Source organism: the organism of the source record quoted next, unplaced genomic scaffold (genome assembly GCF_019419815.1).
Source record: "Pyrus x bretschneideri cultivar Hongxiangsu unplaced genomic scaffold, Pyrus_bretschneideri_v1 Contig50, whole genome shotgun sequence".
Lineage (NCBI taxonomy): Eukaryota > Viridiplantae > Streptophyta > Magnoliopsida > Rosales > Rosaceae > Pyrus > Pyrus x bretschneideri.
The window spans coordinates 837074-859592 of NW_025999788.1; the positions used below are offsets into that span (position 1 = coordinate 837074).

Here is a 22519-nt window from a genome sequence, read left to right on the forward strand (position 1 = left end):
AATAAGTACAAGTGAAGGCTTAACTGATTGGGTATTTATCCTAAACCTAATTATTCTTATTTAAATGGAGTCTACTGTAACAGATACGAATTTGTATTCTGTTCTTCAACTGTCTGCGGAAGTCTTTTAATGCAAGCAATTAAATTTTCTTTTTCAATCAATTTGGCCAAATGAAAAATATAAAATGTTTCTTTTATTGTCATGTAAACATATTGCTGTAACATGTCCTTCAAATTATCCCCCATTACTTCATCATAAACCCTAATTTCCAAATTATTCTCTAATTTCAAATTTTAAATTTTGTACAGGAGACTTATATTTCTATAAGGTCTTCAAGGTGTACGCGCAGCTACGGAAATTTCAACAAGAGAATCACCATTATCCCCTGTTCTCTTACTGATATCGTACTCTAGAGGTACCTGCCGTTGGATTTTGTTAGCTGTCTGAATTATTTTTTATTTTTTATTTGAGTTTGTTGGGATTTATTCGATTCAACTGGGTCAGGTTTTTAAGTTGTTTGGACTTTTTTTTATAAGTTTAGATTTCTGGTTAATTTTTAGGCTGGGACAGTTTCTCGCAATGAAATATTACTGCATTCTTTTGATTTCTGGGCATGCATCATTCTTCTGCCTTTTTATTTTGATGAAATCCTGTTCAGTGAACTTTATATACATTGATTTCCAAGGGGATTAAATTACTTAGATTACCCAAATATACATATATCGTTTGAGAAGGCAATTGAAAATTCACTTATTATTAAAAATATGACGAAACATATTGTTTTTCGTTCAATTCAGTTAGCTTTCAGACTCATTTCTATGTTTCCAGATATGAGTTTTAGATGCCGTTTTTTGTTTTTCTCAAATATATATATATTTTTTTTCTATTTCTCTATTTAGTGTGAGACAATGGCTCCAAAATTAGAGTTTTTCAATTTCTAGGCAAAGGAAAGCAAGAAGAATAGCAATGGTGTTGACGATGGAGAATCGCAACTTCTTTGTGGTGGATATCGACGGTCCATGTGCAGCATTCAGCCCAGTTGATACGAGCAGGGGTCAAAATGCAGAACGAATGACATGGGGATTTGTTTAATTTTATCGAGTTCTGTACTGAACTTCCACCCCATTTCACATAGTTTTGAAAGTGTGTGTGTGTGTGTGTGCCCGCGTGTGTAAATAGGATTGAAAGTATGGTTGTATATATGTAGTAATAGAATTGTAAACATTGTAGTAATTATGTGTAACTAGAATTGTAAACCTGCGGCATGGCGCGGGCTTTTTAGTTGTTGTGTACTACAAGACAGAAGATCAAATGGCAGAAGTTCTGACAAAGGCACTGTCAAAGGACAAGTTCACATACTGCATAGGAATGATTGGTGTGAAATCAGCTACAAGCTTGGAAGGAAGTGTTAGGATTTAAGCTTTGAAGCTGATTACACTTTGTTCAATTTCTGTATTTTGTGTTCTTGTTCTTATTTTGTAATGAAGTGCTGAAACTAGAACTAGCTATAGGCTAGATTAGTACCATCTGTTATAAACTTATAGCAGATGAGATTGTTAAGTTGTACATGTCGTCAATAGAGCTAGTGGGATTGCAACAGTTACTTCCCCTCTCTCCCTCTTTTCTCTCTCCCTATCTCTCTCTCTCTCGTCTGTTAGAATCGAATCCTATACATAGAAGCAACGTCTTCAATTTTGCTCTCTCCTCTTCTTCCTGCAGCTCACAAATCAATCACTCACTGATTTGTATTCGCAACATCAACCAAAACTAAATCAAACATTTACAAGGTGAGTGGTTTTAAAAGTTTGCATGGAACATGACGTGGATCAGTCTATCTTCTGGAACAAAAACTATGATGACTGCCTACTTTTTCCTAGTTGCATTAACGAGTTTGTAAAATCTCTTATCCTCAGGCCTTCCACAGTAGGCCTGAAAAAGTAAGGATACTAATATATTGAACTCATACAAGAATCACACTTTTACAGTGTGTTGAAAAAGTTGAGTGTGATACCAATTTATTGAACTCATGAGTTTCATGAGTTCAATATGTTAGACGTTCAATACCAATATATTGAACCCACACTAGTATAGTGGTGTAGAAATTAAACTTAGATTGCCTGGAACAGAGAATGCACAGAATGGTGCTCAAAGCAGATCCTTCAAACTAATGGTGCCCAAACCAGATCCCAAGAAAGAATGATGCATAGAGAACCGTTGTTTGCCGCAAATGCAAGTGAGGCATTTTTTCCAGAACTTGACCAGCTTAGCGTACATTCCTACTCTTTATGTTATTTTAATTTTAACTTTATGTCAACATTATTATGTACTATGTAATTGATAAGTAAGAAATTGGGATGGGCATTGGGCAAAAAATAGTGGTTTGGGCAATGAGCATGCGTAATAACCGAATTCCTATGGAGAGGTTAGCAAGTGTAAAATCAATATTGAAATAATTAGCCGCCAGATTAGTAAGTGGGCAGCCCATTTTACACGTTTGCCATTTCAAGTTTCAAGACCACTGATTCGACTGGATTAGCGAATAGGCATTAAAATAGATACGACCATGTAATGTTTTGGCATCAAAGTCGTTGGTGGGTTTCTCACAGAGAAAGGACTTAGGCGTGGTTTGGTATTGTTGTGCTTTGAAAAAAAATTGTTTCTGCTGTGCTGTGAGAATAAGCAGCCGTGAAATAAAGCAGCAGAGTGTTTGGTAAACTTTTTTGTAAAAGTGATTTTGAAAAGAAAAAAAAAAGCAGTATTAGAGTGTTTGGTAAACTTTTATGTAAAACAGATGTGAAAAAAAGCCGGTTTTTCAAAGCTGGGTTTTGCAGCTTCTTGTTTTTGGCTTTTTTTTCATCCAAAACTGTGAAAAAAAGCTGAAGCTGAATGTTTACCAAACACAAAAACAGCTCCCAGCTTTTTTTGATAGCAGCTTTTTTCAGAATCACTTCAGTACCCAACCAGGTCTTAATAAGGCTTATTAAACGTGTTTCAGCAGCACTAATCAGGACTTAATTAAGTCTTGATAAATGCCAGTCTTGATAAATGCTAAATCACTAGTACTTAATCATAACAGAAGCTTTATAATAAAAAAAATTATTATTATGTATGGAAATCAAAGTAATAATATTGTTTTCAAGTTGGTCCTTAAGCGTGCATCGCATTCAATGAACTTACATCTCTTTTTTTTGCCTTTTTCTTTTGATTTTGGCATTCCACTGTCTCACTAAATTTTTGTTGACTATAGCCTGACTTAATTTCTCACTTCCACTTAGTACCAAACTAAGAATGGTGCCCGTGCGTTGCTGCGGATCTTAAAACTACTGAACATAAAAGAAGAAAACAACCAGTGCAAACTTGTAATGGATAGTTTGTAATTAACAGGTTTTTAGTATGTTCATACTATTTAAACATAGAAAATATAATAAGAAAAAGAAGCAGAGTGTTGGCAGAAAGTGATGTAATTTGCACTATACCTGTAGTTCAAGTCTGTGTAATCAATTTTAGTTGTGAACACCGGTAACATATATAACTTAGAGAACAAAAAACAGCAGAAACTGAAGAAGAAAATGATGTGCACATAGAATATACTGCAGTAACTATAAATTAAGGTTATAAGTGTTTTGATATTGATATAAATTTGTGGTGGAGAATTATGCATAAGAGAATATGCAAAGAGTTATAAATATCAAACACAAAATGGACAAAATATTTTTACAAAGTTGTCTAAGTACATATAATTTACAGAAAAGACATTATCAAATGCCTTATCATCAGCATACAAAAAATGATTTACCTCGCATTCCCCTTTGACAGTTAGTGCTTCACTGGCATGACTACTTGAACAAAAAATATTGTAAAAGAGCACACTGTTTATATACACAAAAAGTATGGGGAATTGATGTGAGGATCTACTATTTACACACACAAAATTGTCAACTGATACTTGTTTGTTTTGGATTACAGATGCCAACATTCTTTAAGACATGAGCAAAAGTTTTTGGCTTTTGGTTGAAGCAGTCACTGCAGAAAAAATAGTTTTCATCATGAGAAAAAAATGGAAGCTAAAAATGAAAGATAATGTTAATAAATGTGTAATAAATTTTTGAGATGAACAGATTCATAGCATGGAGCAATTAATAATAAACTATAGTTACCTAGTTTTTTTTGTATGGAGCAAAGTCTGTCTATGAGCTGGTTGGTGACGATTTTCTTTTGAACAATTTGATTGGAATCTGGTCCTGATCTTGCACATCTGTTTCACATATTTCTTCTGCTTGACTGTATCACAAATATTTAAGATATGAAAAAGATAAATTTAGACCATATTGAGTTCAATTTGAGATGCAGTTCAAAATATTCATATATAGTGTATAACCTTGTTTTAAACGGTACAAAAAGGGCTCTTCTAATTGATTCTCTTTTTCTTTTATGTGAACCAGCAATTATGTCAACATGTGAATCAGTAACTATGTCAACAGGTGTGCTTGAAGATGAAACTGCTGTAGAAGAGACTGTAACTTGTTTACTTAGAGATTGTGGAGTTGTTGGTTGAATGGTGAGCTCCTCAGAAATGTTATAGATGAGAAGATCATTCGAGTTCAATGAATTTCTTCTGCTTCCAAATCGAAGGTGATAAATTTTTTTCTGCCCTATAAGTCTAAGAAACTCACTTGGCAGCTGTTTTTGATCCACTGATCTCTGATTGAAAACCAAATCTTTACAGGGTACGCCAAAAACTTTTTCACCTGATCTGCCAATGATAAGAGCACTGATCTCGTCTGTCTCATCTTCAAGAACTAAGAACACTTTGTACCTTCATTTAAAAACATAATATATAGAGCCTTATATGTTATTGAAAAGGCCAGAGAAAAGGGATGATTTCATACTAATTATCCTGTATTAGCTATACATATACATATACATATATATATATATATATATTTTTTTTTTTTTAAAGTGAAGCAATAACATTATAAAGAACAGAACCTTCGAATGGTATTTTGTGCTTCTCTGTTGAGAAATTGCAGATTGTATAACATATCTTTTTCTAATATTTGAAACACTATTTGATATTTGAACTGATAGTTAAACTAAATAAATGAAGGCATTAGATGCTGTTGGTTTTTTTTAGATGGAAGTTGGGTGCAAAACTTAATAAACTAAGGCATGGTAGTAATGATAAAATTTGGTGAAAATGAGATTGAATTAACTTATGACATATTGTTAGCTCTTCATTGGACCAGTACTGAGAGGTATACAACTTGAAAAATACATGCAAGTCAAGAGTTTGAACAAATATCATGACCTGAAACAAATTGACTAATATCAAGAACACAGACATGGCTAGGTTGGGTAATATATGAATGATTTGGTGAATGGAATGTAATACTTGTAACTCCTAGTTTTTACACTAAATGTTGGACAAAATAAGAGTAAAAAGATCAATGACATCTTGATTGGAATGAAATACTTTTATATAAACGCTAAAAACCAAAATGTTATCAAACTAATTTGCAGTTGGAGAAGATAGTTGAAAAATTAATTATCAAAATGAGAAGAGTTAAACTAATTTAGGCATTGTTCTCAACATTATTAGCACATATCTGACTTGTAGGAAAAAGAACTAATGCTAATCTGAAGAGAGAGGAGTTAATAGTAAAGAAATGCTACAAATCTTATTAACAACATCTATATCCACAACAGAAGAAAGCAAATCTTGATTCTAATTGCAATTATTAATGAAGTGATTGGGTTTCAGGTTGTAGTTGATGCTATTTAATTGATTATTGGTTTGATAAATGGAATCTAAACTTGCAACAATTCATAAAATAGAAAATTTGAAACAATGTTAGAATTATTACCATGGAGTGGGAATCTGATTTGAATGCTTTTGGTAAATAAGTTGACCACTTGTTGGATCTTGATGCATTTGTTTTGCGCACGTAGGGCAAGCCGTGTACCACCATTCATATTTCGTATTGTATCGCTTAATCGATGCTTTGCACAAAAATGTATCATTCTGTGGAATGTTGAAAAATTTGCATTAACACAGGGACAGATTATTAAATAGATAAGTTTTTTGAAATAACTTCATAAAAATTGAAAACGTTTTTATTGAACATAATTAAAAAGAAAACATTTTATATACCTTATATAAGTCAGGATCCAAATATCCTAACTCCTCAAGTGTCATCTTTTTCCCAGTTTGGAAAATGTCTTGCTCATTGGCTTGCTTGGAAGGAGGCAGTGTTTTAATGGGATGAGGCCAGGTTGAAAACCTGTAATCATTTAGATTGAAAATTGGAAAAACAAAGATAAAATAATTTAATATATATATACATATATATATATATATATATATATATATATATATATATATATATATAACCACGCTATGATTATCATTGTATGAGAGTGAATGGACTCACACTGATTTGTATGTATTCAATTCTGGAATGTCTGGATCTATAAAGAAAAGTGTTGAACCAGTGTTGTTCAAGATGATGCTATCTGTGCATTAAACAAAAGTCAAGATATAAAAAGAGAAAAGTTATGTAATAATTGACATTTAAAATAGTTTTTAATCCAGGCAAACAAAAAATTGCAAATCGTAGGTTATAAAATTTAATATCGTTTTATAGATTTTAAATAGTGTATGACAATAAAATCATATCTAACTCAAAACGGGCAGCATGAAAATTAAGTTTCTTGTATGAAAAACTACCTATACAATATGATGCAGATCTCTCATCAACAATTTGACTGTTTTCTATGTGAGAAGCTTTGTTTGATCATGATTAAATGAAATGTATTTATTGATGTGTAGAAAAATTGCTAATTTACACTTGTAATTATGTAACATTATAAGTTAACATTTTTTTTTATGCATATACGTAAAGATATGAGACATTAATGGAGTCAATGTTTGAATACGCTTTATAAAATAAAATCACCAAACATGGTTTTGCAAGGGCAGAGAAACAAAATAAAAGTCAGTTTAATAGCTAAACAAATTAGAAAGAGAAAAAAAAAAGAAATTTTTTTTTTTATTAAAGTAAATACCTCCAAACAGTTTAACCTTCAAGCTTGTAAAAACAATAATGATTGGTTGGTGTAGTTGTTCTAATGAGAAAGCAGAAAAGGCATGTGCAACATCTGACCATAGTGTGATCTTAGCTTCTTCATTTCTGTAAAACAACGAAAGCCATAAAGGATAAAAAAAATTTTAAAGTCATGAAAATCTTTGTATTTAAAATTATTGGAACTATTTTTAATAGAAGAATATGACTATTAGCCTATTGAAATGGAATTGACAGGTAAAAAGCTTTTAAATTTTATTATGGACACGAAATGACCTGATGTTTTGTATAACCAAATCACATTTGTCCTCAATTCTCTGATTGATCTGTATTGGTTCTACAGGCTGGACTGAAATGAGGTGGCCAATAACATCTTCAAATTTGAAAAAAAAAAAAAAAAAAAAAAAACAAATTGGTAAGCTCATAGGAAATTGTTGAATAAAATAGGCACGAACATATATTAAAATGTTTATTTATGTATATGATTACCTGTCAAGATATCACATTTGTTTAACCGAGGATATAATTTGTTATAATCCTGCAAGAAAAATCTGTGTCGTGGAATAGGCGGAAAGACACTTGCCAACTTCTTAAAAACCGTCTTCGAAATGAAAATGATTTGGGTCTCATGTGGAACAACTCTATACTGAGCCCTTGCATAGTTAGTACGGAAATTCATGATCTCATAGCAAGTGCCTGCTTCAATCTTTGGAACTATTATTTCATAGTCCATTTCAGTAGAAGATGCTTCGATAGCTTGTTGCTTGATAATAAAAAAGAAAAAAAATTAAGGGAAAAAAAAGTTATAATGAGAACAGTGTGGGTAAGCATATTGTTCCAAATTTTATAGTTGAAATAACATGCAATTATGTGTAGATCATAAATATTAAATAGCAATATGGATCGTAAATAGCAACAGTGAATTAACAACTATAAGTAACAATTCAAAGGAAATGAACATGTGTACAAAAAGCTTTGCAGTGCACAGGATAAATGGCAAAACAAATGTATGATTTGAGAATATAAAACAGGACAATAAAGAGTTTTCAAATAAATTGTACACGATCTTTAGCACAGCCAGTATAAAAACTATGTCATGCGCTTTAAAGATAATAATTCATTCTTAACATAGAAGATCAAACGTTTATAAAGTCATTTGATAAAAAAATTATGACAAACCTTCTCATCAACCAATATACAGTGCAAGCCTGTATATTTGTCGCCCATGCCTGGGTATTTTGGTCTCCATATCCTACAAACACGTACTTTAATTCTGACAATCTTTTTATATGCCGCCAATTGATCAAGCGGAGTTGGACCTTCGTTTTCCATTTAATCTATAGAAACGAAATATTTATAAATTTATAAACCGTGCACCCAAGGAGATTTAAAATACCAGTCACAATATATGCATTTTTATAAATATTATAAACGGATAAAAAAAAAACTATAATTGAAATTTGATTTTGAGCGAGATCAGTTATTCAATAATAATAGTGAAATAAAAATACATACATTTATTAAATAAGTTGTCAGTCTCTTTTGATTAATACAATCAGATAAAAAAAATCATTTGTTGATCCTATTAAATTTGATTAAGCATTGAGATGATTTTGATACAACAAATAGTCAACATTAAATAGGTTTGTACAAAATAGTATAATCTAGTTAACAAAACAAAACATACAAATACAAACGTTGCATCGCAAATAAATCCGTATAAGAAAAGGCGGAATTGTTGTTAAATTGCAGCAGGAAAAACAATTAATTTAATAGTGTTCTTATTTGGTTATAACAGAAACATCACCTTCTTCACTTTTAACAACACACAATCCATATTAACAAAAGCATCACCATCACCACTTTAATAACAACATTTGATATGGTATATATAACACTTATATAGCGTGATATATTAAAAGATACCATAGTACAGTCTAAACAGAAGTAAAACCAATCAGATAAAAAAAAATTTAAGTGAACACTAAAACGTATGATATAACACCCAGGTCAATTGATAAAAGGAAAAAGTAAAAAAAAATAATACCTGACAAAAGGAAGCAAGAACTCCAGCCAGAAATCCTCAAGACAGCACCTGTTTCCCAAAAAAAAAAAAAAAATACATGAAAATGCACGCTCCAACGAAAGAACATCATAAACAGCAAAACAACATCACAACTGCAAAGGAAAAACAAAAACTCCAAAGCAAAACAAAATGGAAAGCAAAAAGCACAACAAAAATGAGGACCAAACTTACAAACCCAGATTGAGCACCGAAGTTACAAATTTAGATTTGCAAGCAGCAAATACCAAAAGAGGAGAAAAAACATAAGACCGAAGCTAAAAAAAAGAAGAAAAGAAAAGAAAATATGACAGCAAACGTGCAGCAAAGAGAAGAGAAATAAAAGAGAAGAGCTTACAAACCCAAATTTGCAAGCAGCGACACAGAGAGGGGAGAAAACGCCGAAGTCGAAACCAAAAAGAAAGACAAATGAGAGAGGAAACGTGCAGAAAAGAAAAGAAATATAAAAGCGAAGAGCTAAAAAGCCAAATGCATGGGATCATTAACACGTGGTTTGTCCTAGCCAATATAATATATATATATATATATATATATATATATATATATTTATCTTTTTGTTTTTCTCCCACCTCGCATCATGACCTTGGACTATCTTTTATGCCCTGCTATATATATATATATATATATATATATATATATATATTTCTGCTACTTCGCATTTATTATCTCTTTTTTCGAGGAATGAGCTTTTGGTTAGTGCCATCAGGCAACTGCAAGGCATCCACCTTTTCCTTTGTCTGCCTCTCAAATGGAAGAGGATGATCAACACATGGCATAATGTAAACCAAAACATGCTGATATATATATATATATAAATATAAATATATATATATTTCTATCACCATGCATTTATTATCTCTTTTTCAAGGACTGGGCTTTGGTTACTGTCATCGGGCAACTGCAAGGCATCCATCTTTAACTCTGTCTGCCTCTCAAATAGAAGAGGATGATTAACACATGGCGTAATGTAAACCAAAACATGCTGATATATATATATATATAAATATAAATATATATATATTTCTATCACCATGCATTTATTATCTCTTTTTCAAGGACTGGGCTTTGGTTACTGTCATCGGGCAACTGCAAGGCATCCATCTTTAACTCTGTCTGCCTCTCAAATAGAAGAGGATGATTAACACATGGCGTAATGTAAACCAAAACATGCTGATATATATATATATATATATATATATATATATATATTTCCATCACCGTGCATTTATTATCTCTTTTTCGAGGATCGAAGAGTACAGTGACCTGAAACAAAACACAGAAGCAAATCATACAACCAAACAATAGATCTAAGGATATATATTTCCATCACCGTGCATTTATTATCTCTTTTTCGAGGAACGAAGAGCACAGTGACCTGAAACAAAACACAGAAGCAAATCATACAACCAAACAATAGATCTAAGGATATATATTTCCATCACCGTGCATTTATTATCTCTTTTTCGAGGAACGAAGAGCACAGTGACCTGAAACAAAACACAGAAGCAAATCATACAACCTATATATTTCCATCAGCGTGCATTTATTATCTCTTTTTCGAGGAACGAAGAGCACAGTGACCTGAAACAAAACACAGAAGCAAATCATACAACCAAACAATAGATCTAAGAATATAAACAAATCCACCCTGATAAAATCCAAAAACCAACAAAATCAGTACTAACCCAGAGATTTTAAACGGAGGATGCAACAACTATTTATTTTTCCAAAGGGTTTTAAACGCAAGAAATTTGCACAGATGATTTGGCAGAGAAAAATGAGAAAGATGAGAAGATCGGAAACCAAAGGTTGAGAAAAGGAAAGCAACTGGAAACTGAAGGAGATTTGGAGAGATGCAATTGAAGAGAACTTACCACGATGATCGACGCGTGGCAAAACAGTGGAGAACGCATGGGAAGGCTGTGCAAAGGAAGAAAAGCAACGGGCAAGCTGGCATCAAACAAAGACAAACATGTTCCAGATTTTTGTTTTTTTAATTATATTTTGGTGGCAAACCATGCATCATTGCTGCGAGATGTGATGGGGTAAGGTTTTTTTAATTATTTTTTGGTGGCAAGCCATGCATCATTGCTGCGAGATGTGATGGGGTAAGGTTTTTTAATTATTTTTTGGTGGCAAGCCATGCATCATTGCTGCAAGATGTGATGGGGTAAGGTTTTTTAAATTTTTTTTTTTTGGTGGAAAGGCATGTACCATTGCTGTTAGTGTGGATTAGGTAAGAATAAAATGCTGGAATCGAAGAGAGAGCCGGATGGTTACACAAAAAGTAAAATAGAAGAGGGAGTCAGAATGAAAAAAAAAGATACTCAGGATCATCAACACGTGGCCAAAGAGTGAAAGAATCCCGAAGAAAAGAAGGATAACAATAAAGCAAAGGAGAGAAACGGAAGAAAGCAAAGAAGCCAGGGGCAGATCCGTCATGACACTATTGCTGAACAGTGCTAGGAACCAACTGGGTTTTAGTAGATATAATATCTGGTGGAAAATTTGTGCAAATTAACTAAAAGAGAAAAAAAAGAAGTTAAATTGGCATGCAATTCTTTGATCTATATATCTATTTGTATAAAGCGAGCATGACATAAAATAATTGCCTATTCTTTATTTTTAGTTAAACTCCTACATTACTCCTGCTAAAAAAAAAAAAAAATACAAGAGCAAGCATTCAAATTAAAGGAATACTAGCTAGTTTTTCCTTTTTACCTTTCTCACTCACCTCTTTACAGGTGGACACAACTTACACATAGAACAAAAAACTTAATGCTACGCGAAGACGGATTTCATTTTTCCACATATACCCCTAGACATGTACAAATAAAAAAATAAATATAAATACTGAGAAATGACTGAATGGGATTCTAGCCGACGAGATGGAGCTTGGGAGACAATCATAACAATTGCTCTGCTTGCACACCTCCTAGCATGTGAAAAGGGAGACTGAGTTTCTTGAAAGGTGTCCAGCTTTCAAAATCCTGATTCCTCACTTATTTTGGAAGTGCTAGAGAGCGCAAATTGAAATGGCAAGGCTGGTAGAAACCAAAGTTTATACAGCCCGTACCTCAAAATAATGTATTTTATTTTTTTTTAAATGTGAAATAACCAAAATGCCCCTGGTTGGATGCCTTGAGTAATTATGGACCTCTGAGTTAAATTCCAATTTGTCATATTTTTTCTACTCGTTTATTAAATTAGTTTTCGTCGAGTGCGTAGCCGAAACCATAATCGAATTCAGAGTCAGGGAGATTGAGTTATGATTTTTGTTATGTGGAGGGCAATTTAGTAATCCCAATTGCGGTCCCTCGCATGAGTTCTTATCGTTTATAACCAAAATTTAGTCTCTAATTTCAAAAATGTCAATTTTTGTAATATCTTTCAAATATATCAAAAAACCAGTTTAAACATACCTATATACCCTTATAATAAAACTAATTTACAACCATAAGCTAAAATCTGCTTGATCTTTTACGTTTGTTCAAAGATTGAGACTGGAGTTCAACAAAATGAAAATAGATGGAGACTGCAGAGGCGGAGTTCTCAACGGTAAGTAATTGAGCTAATTGGATAGCAATTAAAAAAGGATTAACGTCTATGGGTTTTTTGGTTTCATATTGTTACTAGTTCGTATATATTGGCGTCAGTTTCTTGCAAATATATTTTAATTTTTAAGAAATATTACGCCTTTTTTAGATTTTTTTTTTTTTTATTGAAATTCACCTTTTCAATCTGATTGCTATAGTTCAGCTCAGTTTCTTTATTTTATGTTCTAATTTCTTAGATTTTATTGCTATTTCGTTTTTGAATTTCAAATTTTTTTTTGCCAAAGTTTTGAATTTCAATTTTCAGTGCAAGGAATCATAGCGGTTGTTTGGTCTTAATTGGATCTACAGTACCAATAAATATTATTATTTTTGAAAAATCTTTAACCCAGAAGGATGGAAGTTCCCATCAGGCTACCACTCAAATTGGGAAGAAACCAAATTAGGTTTTGGTGTGTATGTTTAAAGTTGTTGAAATATGGGCTTGGCTTGAAGACTTGTTTATTGCACAGATCGAGGAAGAAGATGAAGAAGGGATAGCGACAGAATTTAGAGACTAAATTTTGGTTATAATTGATAAGGACTCCCCTCTCATATCCTTCCCTCATTATACATGTGACACTCTCTATCACTCGAACTCCTCTGCCTTCTCTCTAAACCACCGAGAACCAGTCACCACCATTTTTACTTCTCTGACCAAATCGTAGCCACAAACCACTAGATGCGTCATCTGGGTAGCCTGTGGAGTCGAATCTGGCTCTGCATGTTCAATCCGATGACGGGAAGGAACTGAACTGCGAGCTTCCTAATTCCCGGCGGACTCGGAGAGCTTCGTAATATTTCTTCTGACAAATTACCTACACTTGTATTAGACAGAATTCATGTAAATTTTGATTCACAGTCGCGCCACAAGCCACATGAAGGCGGCGGACCAGAATGTAAGTGACAGTGAAGCCGAAGCATAAGTCCACATCATGATAACTGAACATTCATTCTCTCCTGCTCCAAATAATTGCGTCATTACTCCTGCCATATTTTAAAGGATCAATAAACAATACTTGAGAATAAACTTACATTTGTTACGAAAAAGAGAGAGCAAGCGGCCAAGCGAGCAACTGCTGGTTGCACTTTTTGTTGCTAAACAACAGAAGAGCAAGCGTACCTATGTTCATCGCAGGTGGGAGTGAAAACTGAAGCAGAAGAACAAACAGATATAATGGATCAGAGTGCACCAACCCAAATTTCAGTGCCCCTTTAACAACCAAGATGCCTATAAGAGGCAGGGCAACATAACGAACAACTATGATGCCAACGAGAAGAGATTTCTGAATCCCTGACCCTCTCAAACCTGAAACAACAATGTGAAGTAAGTTCTGAACTAAACCGACAATTTAAGTACGACACTAATAGGATTTCTCTGAGTTATTACCTTGAAGTAGGTTTCCTCCTATTATCAAAGTGAGAGCTGGGATGGCTCCGTCTCTGCAATCATAAAGAACAGTCTCCTTAAGGGATGCCGAGTGAACAAGAAGAATGATACAGACACTTAGTATAAAGAGCACACTCGTATTTTGAGCCGAAAGTAAAAAACCATCTGGTATGTATTGTAAAGTTGGGATTAACACCAGACAAGTATTCTGCTTTTAGGCTAATTGAGAACCAAATTGTTCATTCGGATATATACAACTATAGGACCAAGCATGGTAAATATCTTCCCTAGTATAGAACTGTATTAAGAACGGGAAGCTAGATTAGTTGCCAAGAGGTGCGTACATCATGGATAATTTATTAAGGTTCGATACAGTTCGGGCATAAGTTTTATACCCCAACAAATGAGCAGTATCTTGAATCACCCGTAGAGGAGCACCATCTCCTATCAGTAATTTTCGAATCTGAGGGATGACTCCGATGGCAAAACCAACAAGCTACACAAGGAAAAGATTTAGTTTGCCCAGTTTTTCAATAAAATTGCACCGAATCTGGATTGCAATGATATAAAAGTGCCGAAAGGACATACCGCTCCAATACTTGCAGGGGCAAATATAGTTTTCAGATTGATCGTTTTCAACACCATCACTATACGTTGCTTTAGTTGACCTGAAGTCGTCGCCTGCCATGGAAAACAACAAAGATATGTTGGATTATAAACTTGCACAGATTTATTACAAGTGTAATTTTCTTATTGGTCTATGTTGCTTTAGTTAGTTATAAGCTGATATGGACACTTGTATTTAGCTCATAGGCTAGATGAGATGAAAGGCTGAGATTGTTTATATTGCTCTTACTTTCTTTCTCTTCCAACGGTTACATTTTGGACTGTACTGAGATCATAAACTCAGCATGCTATTCGTGCGAATGGATCAGAGTTACATTCTCTGAATCTATGGAATTGTTGTAAGGAGGTTCTTATTCCCTCTTGTGATTTCATCACTGTGTACCTTCGTTTTCTTTATTTGGTTCTTGCTCAAATACATTGTCACCATAATAGATCCAAACGTGGTATCAGAGCCAGGTTGCAATTTGAATATGGGCAATCGTTTCTAAGAAAAGTTGAGAGAGTAAAAGGAATCTCTCATTCCAGCGAATTGTTGATTATTGGAATCCAGGTCTAATATGGTTGGAACTGGAGGAGGAGAGCTATGAGCTCCGATCTTCAATGGAGACAACTTTGATTTCTGGCAAATTAAGACGAAGACTATTTTTAGATCCCATGAGCTGTGGAATCTAATTGAAAAGGGATTTGACACTCCAACGAAGATGGAGAAAGAGCTCGCGGCGGCTGATAGCAAGTTGGTGAGAGAAAACTTGGTCAAGGATGCAAGGGCACTAGGAATCATTCAAGGTGCCATCTATGATCAAATATTTCTTAGAATTGCTAACTAGGAAACAACCAAGAGAGCCTGGGATATATTGAAGCAAGAATTCATTGGAGATAAGCAAGTGAAGAGTAATGGTTGGGAGCTTAGTAAAACTGTTTGATCTAATTAATCAAATGAAGAGTAATGGTGAGGAGTTGAGTAATCAACGAATTGTTCAAAAATTGTTGATTAGCTTGCCAAAATCAAATGATAACATAGCTTCTGATAGAAAATTCCAAAGATCTAGAAACCATTGATGCTCAGGATGTTGTAGCAATCTTGAAAGGTTATGAGCAACGGTTGAACAGATATAAAGAAAGGTGTGTAGAGAAAGCATTTGCAAGTTTGGAAATCTCCAAGCCAAACAACAAGTTTGGAGGTCAAAATTACAGTGCCAAGTTCCAAAAAGGTGCAAAATACAAAGGGAAACAATGGTCTAACAAGACCACATGTCTTGTGAAACAATGGCAAGGTGGAAATGCAACAAAAAGACCTTGCAAAATATGTGACAAACTACACTATGGTGAGTGTTGGAACAAAGGGAAGCCTAAATGCCATAAGTGTAGGAAGCATGGGCACATTGCAAAGGATTGCAACTTCAACCAGCTAGGCACTGTAATTGGTTAATGCTGGTCCCAGGCTTACTGAAAACTTGTTAAGTGTTAGGCAAATGACTGAGCATGGATAATTTCTTGCATTTGGAGACTTCAAAGTTGATCTATATGATGACAAAACACTAACCAATCTGGCTGAAAGTGTGAAGCAGAAAGGAAATATGTGTTTCCCATTGTAGCTCAATTCTGGGAAGCAATAATTAGTTCTAGTCTTCAGCAAGATCAAGGGGAAACCTCTGGCTCACAAAGTCCAAATTCAAGCGTTCAAATAAGTAACATTGATTCAGAAGTGATTGATTCAACTCCACTGAGATGGAAATCAATTAGTGAGGTGTATGAAAGATGTAATGTCTGTATTGTGGAACTAGAATGCTTCATTGAAGCTACAACTTATGAATCCTGGAATAAAGCAATGCAAGATGAATTAAATATGATTGAGAAGATTAACACTTGGGAATTGGTGAGAAGGTCCTTTGATAAGCCTGTTATTTGTGTGAAATAGGTTTATAAAACCAAATTAAATTTGGATAGTACAGTTCAAAAGAATAAGGCTAGACTGGTCGCAAAAGGCTATGCCTAGAAGCTTGGAATTGATTTTAATGAGACATTTACACCAGTAGCTAGATTAGACACTATCATAACACTTGTAGCTTTGGCTACTCAAGAGAAGTGGAAATTGTTTCAACTAGGGAAATATATTCCTGCTTTGCAGAGTGTGGTTTCAAGAAGAGCTCCAATGAAGCAATACTTTATACAAGATGCAGGGATGGTGGAGGTATCCTAGTTGTCTCTATTTATGTAGATGACATTGTATATACTGGAAATGATCAAGAAATGATGCAAACCTTTATAGCTGATATGATGCAAAGGTATGAAATGTTTGATTTAGGTTTGCTTCATCACTTCCTTGGAATGAAGATTATCCAAACTAAATCAAGCATTTTCATTCATCAAAGAAAATATGCAGCTTCTTTACTTAACAAATTTAGATTGCAAAATTGCAAAGTTGTGAGTATTCCTTTGGTTCGAAGTGATAAACTCAGAAATGATGATGATAGTGGTGCAACTGATGAAACTCAGTACAGAAAGATTGTTGGTAGCTTGTTATATCTCACAGTAACAGAAAGATAGTGGTGTATGTTGCAAGTCTACTGGCGAGGTTTATGTATTGTCTTACAAACAAGCATTTTGGAACAACTAAAAGGATACTGAGATATGTGCAGGGAACTTTGGATTTTGGTTTGGAGTATGAAAAGGGGAAAGGAAATGTGCTGATTGGATACTACAATGACTGGAGCGGCTTAGAGGATGATATGAAAAGTACCTCAGGTTATGCATTTACCTTTGGAAGTGACATGTTTTCTTGGTCATCTGTGAAACAACAATGTGTTGCACTATCAATAGCAGAAGCTGAGTATATCAGTGCATGTGAGGCAACAACACAAGCAATGTGGCTTCGATTTGTGCTTAAGGATTTTGGTGAAATGCAAACAGAAGCTACCCGACTCTAATGGGACAACACTTTAGCCATTGCAATCACCAAGAATCCAGTTTTTCATCAAAAGACTAAACACATTAACAGGAGATATCACTTTACCAAAGAAGCTTTGCAAGAATGAGTCATTGATCTTCTGTATTGTCCAACTGCAGATCAAATTGCTGATATATTCACCAATCTTTGGCAAAGGAAATGTTCAATTACTTAAGGAACTTACTTGGAGTGAAATTTGTGCTGCTTTTGAAGGGGAGTGTTGGATTATCAACTTGCACAGATTTACTACAAGCGTAATTTTCTTATTGGTTTATGTTGCTTTAGTTATGTCACATCCCGGCCCGGGGCGGATCACTTCCCGGGCCCGCTCTACCACCGTAGCATGATATTGTCCGCTTTGGGCTTACCATTCCTTCACGGTTTTGTTTTTGGGAACTCACGAGCAACTTCCCAGTGGGTCACCCATCATGGGATTGCTCTCGCACGTTACTCGCTTAACTTCGGAGTTCCTACGGAACCCGAAGCCAGTGAGCTCCCAAAAGGCCTCGTGCTAGGTAGAGATTGGAATATACATTTAAGGATCACTCCCCTGGGCGATGTGGGATGTCACAATCCACCCCCCTTAGGGGCCCGACGTCCTCGTCGGCACACCACGACCAGGGTTAGGCTCTGATACCAAATTGTCACATCCCGGCCCGGGGCGGATCACTTCCCGGGCCCGCTCCACCACCGTAGCACGATATTGTCTGCTTTGGGCTTACCATTCCCTCACGGTTTTGTTTTTGGGAACTCACGAGCAACTTCCCAGTGGGTCACCCATCATGGGATTGCTCTCGCGTGCCACTCGCTTAACTTCGGAGTTCCTACGGAATCCGAAGCCAGTGAGCTCCCAAAAGGCCTCGTGCTAGGTAGGGATTGGAATATACATTTAAGGATCACTCCCCTGGACGATGTGGGATGTCACAAGTTAGTTATAAGTTCATATGGACACTTGTATTTAGCTCATAGGCTAGATGAGATGAAGGGCTGGGATTGTTTGTATTGTTCTCACTTTCTCTCTCTTCCAACGGTTACATTTTGGATTGTACTGAGCTCATAAGCTCAGCATGCTATGTGTGGGATGTATCAGAGTTACATTATCTAGATCTATGGAATTGCTGTAAGGAGGTTCTTATTCCCTCTTGTGATTTCATCACTGTGTACCTTCGTTATCTTTATTTGGTTCTTGCTCAAATACATCGTCACCATACATAACAAATCCTAACAAGATATGCAGTGTAAGAAATTGAAACGAAACAGGGTAAATTTCCTTTGTTAGAGATGTCTAGCATGTGACATTGTGAGAATGCGAATCTGGACCACACATTCAAATGGCATTCATTTGATTAGTAGTTTGGATTGAATAAAACGTTTCTAAGTCTTTCTGAAGAAAAAAATGACATTCTCTCTATAAACAAATCTTAATATAGTTGGAAATACGTAAACAAATTATCAAATTGAATGAACATCATTGTAGTTTAATGGAGTTAGCAACCTTTGCTTTTCCTCAACTATGACATTCCTTTGAAGATAGCAGAGGCTCAGTTCAACTTACTTGGTCGGATGTAGAGGACATCTCGGAGGACTGATTAGAATCTTGGGTGCCCCTTCTTGAAGATATCCGCACAATATTATACACATAGGACCACAAATAAACGGCTCCTATCTGAAGCATGAACACAATTGCATTACAAAAAGCAAAGATAGGAATCCCTGATAGCTGAACAAGGTAGCTACATTGTAATGACTAGAATTCAAGAGGAAAATTAAAGGACAAAAGAAAATGTGTTCAGAAAAACGTATTCTACACAGCAAGCAGGCGCACACAAACACCGTTTAAGAACTGGCCCTGGCCGTTTGGGGGTAGTACAATTTGTATGTATAATTGTACATGTTCTAGACATGAGATGAAACTTATGATGATATTAAAAATTAAATTGTGAGTTCAAATTGCAGTAACTGGAATTTTTAACTTGAATGAGAGAATTGGATTGTAACTTATTTGAAGCAGCTTCCCAATCCTTTCTAAATTCGAATCATAGAAAGCTAGATAAAGGAATTTCATGAAAACCCAAAATATTGGAACAAGATGAAGAAGGAAAATGTACCGCCATTGAGAGTGAAGCATAACCCATGGCATACATGTGACAGACATCAGAAGCTCCAAATGGGCTCCCTTTTTCTATACAAACTGCTGGGACTATAACGAGGAGCATCATACCCAAATTACCTGTAGAGTGTTAACATCAGCATCTCTTAATATTGATAAAACGCAAAACCAAATATTTATCAGCTATGTTTTAGAATTAGAGCGTTGGATTACCTGCAGCACAGCAACCCAATACAAGGCCTCGCAAATGGGCAGGAGGCCTTGTTAATTGAATGAGAAGCCATCCGAGCATGGAACCAATTACAAATGTGATGAGGATATTCACAGGCATGAACCACCTATACACATAATAATTAATACGACGTTAACATGATTATATACAATTATACATACATACGTATATATATATATAGATTAAATAAAGTAATTAGAACTCACATGTTAACCATGCTTTGATACGTAATTGTCTGCGCAACGTTGGAACCCACCAGAGCAGGACCGAATACATAAAATACAACCTGTTCGTTCGTTGGTTCACAAAACACAAATACTAGTAAGAAAACAGTCCAACACCAGAGAAATTAAATTAAATGAAGAGGGTTTAGTGCACAAGAGACTGAATAAAGCAGTGCATTGTTTTAACTTACAGTGTTTAAGTTCTTTCTAGTAACTTCCCCCAAAATATTGACACGATCAAGAGCAAGATATAAGCCAAGTGCTGTTATCAAAAGCACTTTCAACACCGGAATTGAGGCCGTCACAAACAGCTGCATAAGCTCCATCCTTTTCCTTTATCAATTATTCTAAATTATTATTAGCTCGTCTTCACCTCCTCCTCTGGCACCTCTGCCTCTGCAATTGTAATGCCAAACGGAAAAGAAAAACACAAACATGTAATCAAAATGCCAGTTTTGGGATAGGAATTCAACAACATATATATATATATATATAAATGATACTAACAAGAGGCAATTAGAGAAAAATGGGGAGGTTTTTAATATGTGGAATCAGACCTTCGGATTTGTATTAAATAGTACTAATATGCATACCAAACGAGGCCTAAGCTGCTATATCCAAGCTCAGAATCAACCGCTTTTGTTTTGCTTTCATAAAAACAAAGGAAAAACAACAAAATGCAATCAAGCAAGAAAGCAAGCACTTATATATGATAGATTTAAGAATGTATTAGGAGGAAAAACAATAAGGGCATATGCATTTATATGCATTCATGCAGCAATTAAACATGTAGTCGCTTGTCTGAGCTCGGTCGACCCGATGCCGATGGGATCATGGGATGGCGCTCAAATAAAAAGGTTTAATCAACTCACGTCTCGTCTGTCGTCCGCGTTTCTGTCGTTTTCTGCTTCCCATTTCCTTTGCCATCGGTGACTTGGTTACTACAATAGACCCATCGCAATCACTGCTCTTGTTTTATGTGGTGTTCCTCCCAAACGAAGAGAGTTCGTTGGAACCATATGTTCACAGTTATTTCTAATAAAATATATTCATTTATTCTTCATCATCGATATCATATTTAACAGTGAGTGATCCATATACTTTATGAATAGCCCAAATAATGGTTGTTTGATCCTCATGAAAACAGATGACTAGGTGGTACTGAATCCACTATTGTGATTTTATATTGATCATTGTGCTACTTGTTTTCATATTGTGACACGTCCGATCCCAATATCCTCAAATATCAGGATAGGTATATGTTGGCCGATACCCGAGGGTGACGAAGCCATTTTAAACATGCATACAAGTAAAATATGTAATTAGAAAGCAATGCACCAATACAGAATCGTGTTCAGAGCATACAATTAATTAGAAAGCAATGCACCAATACAGAACCAAGGAATGAGTCTTACACTGAGAAGACTCGAAGATACCTATGCGAATGTGCCTTGATGCCAGGATTGAATGCCTCAACTCTAACTCTTGAGGGGGGCGCAAAACAAAGGGTAAGTGGACCAAAATTTATAATAATAATACTAATAATAAGAAAACCATTTTCTTTCAAAACATATTAAACCCTTTTTTGAAAACAATATATAGTACTACATAGTAGGTTTTTTGAAAACTCTAGCATGCCATGAAAAACGTTTGTAAAATATGTACGTGTAAACCAGTGCTCAGTAAAGGTAATATAGCCGCCCGAAGGCAAATCCGTAAATCTCATCAATGATGTACTCAACTAGGGGTATCATAGTGGCCCGTAGGTATAACCATCACCAAAGGTGAAGCTGTACACACTGGATTATGCCAGTGAAGAAACCATGGTCCATCACCCGAATGTGAAGCTATATGACTCCGGGTTACGCCAGAGAACAAGATATAACATATGTATGTATATGTAATGGGTCCATCACCCGAAGGTGAAGCTGTACGACTCTGGGTTACGCTAGAGAAGAAACATAGGGTCTATCACCCGAAGGTGAAGCTGTACGACTCTGGGTTATGCTAGAGAAGAAATATATACATATAACATATCACACCGACACTAGCCCCGGGCTAGTGAAGCTGGGGGGCAGGGGTATGTCATAAATATCATCAACTATATCCTATGGCCATAGACATCTACATTCCCAGTTGTGTGTATGTGTTGTATGATAACCCACTAGATAAGCACCGAAAACATACCTCAAAAATCCCATATCCAATCCGGAGCTCAAAAGCTCAAAGCC

General features: G+C 35.1%; 2 protein-coding genes and 2 long non-coding RNA genes across 12 annotated transcripts; 2 read left to right on the forward strand and 2 right to left on the reverse strand.

Moving 5' to 3' along the window:
• On the forward strand, nucleotides 1-1615 carry LOC103955049. The gene is made up of 3 exons (XR_007252848.1): nucleotides 1-31; nucleotides 309-415; nucleotides 942-1615. It is a non-coding gene; the product is annotated as an uncharacterized LOC103955049 (long non-coding RNA).
• Nucleotides 1616-3668: 2053 nt separating this feature from the next.
• LOC103953364 (replication protein A 70 kDa DNA-binding subunit E-like) lies at nucleotides 3669-11010 on the reverse strand. Of its 9 annotated transcripts, none has more exons than XM_048569789.1 (13): nucleotides 10851-11010; nucleotides 10653-10746; nucleotides 9130-9177; nucleotides 8262-8419; nucleotides 7572-7845; nucleotides 7359-7455; nucleotides 7066-7190; nucleotides 6432-6513; nucleotides 6152-6281; nucleotides 5865-6022; nucleotides 4379-4816; nucleotides 4158-4281; nucleotides 3669-4023 (listed from the first exon to the last, which is right to left on the reverse strand). In XM_048569789.1, the coding sequence occupies exons 4-12, from the start codon at nucleotides 8412-8414 to the stop codon at nucleotides 4188-4190; spliced, it is 1551 nt and encodes a 516-aa protein (XP_048425746.1). In that variant the 5' UTR covers nucleotides 8415-8419; nucleotides 9130-9177; nucleotides 10653-10746; nucleotides 10851-11010; the 3' UTR covers nucleotides 3669-4023; nucleotides 4158-4187. The 9 variants fall into 9 exon arrangements, with proteins under 9 accessions (XP_048425746.1, XP_048425744.1, XP_048425742.1 ...); XM_048569787.1 differs by having other exon boundaries at nucleotides 10608-10746; XM_048569785.1 differs by lacking the exons at nucleotides 10653-10746; nucleotides 10851-11010 and adding an exon at nucleotides 10008-10130.
• Nucleotides 11011-11094: 84 nt separating this feature from the next.
• On the forward strand, nucleotides 11095-11478 carry LOC125470555. Its single transcript, XR_007252849.1, has 2 exons — nucleotides 11095-11152; nucleotides 11216-11478. It is a non-coding gene; the product is annotated as an uncharacterized LOC125470555 (long non-coding RNA).
• Nucleotides 11479-13280: 1802 nt separating this feature from the next.
• LOC103952065 (protein PIN-LIKES 1-like) lies at nucleotides 13281-21093 on the reverse strand. The gene is made up of 11 exons (XM_048569796.1): nucleotides 20882-21093; nucleotides 20480-20684; nucleotides 20271-20350; nucleotides 20046-20170; nucleotides 19831-19952; nucleotides 19278-19388; nucleotides 14737-14829; nucleotides 14544-14644; nucleotides 14149-14201; nucleotides 13882-14067; nucleotides 13281-13745 (listed from the first exon to the last, which is right to left on the reverse strand). The coding sequence occupies exons 2-11, from the start codon at nucleotides 20612-20614 to the stop codon at nucleotides 13615-13617; spliced, it is 1137 nt and encodes a 378-aa protein (XP_048425753.1). The 5' UTR covers nucleotides 20615-20684; nucleotides 20882-21093; the 3' UTR covers nucleotides 13281-13614.
• Between the last annotated feature and the right edge of the window lie 1426 nt (nucleotides 21094-22519).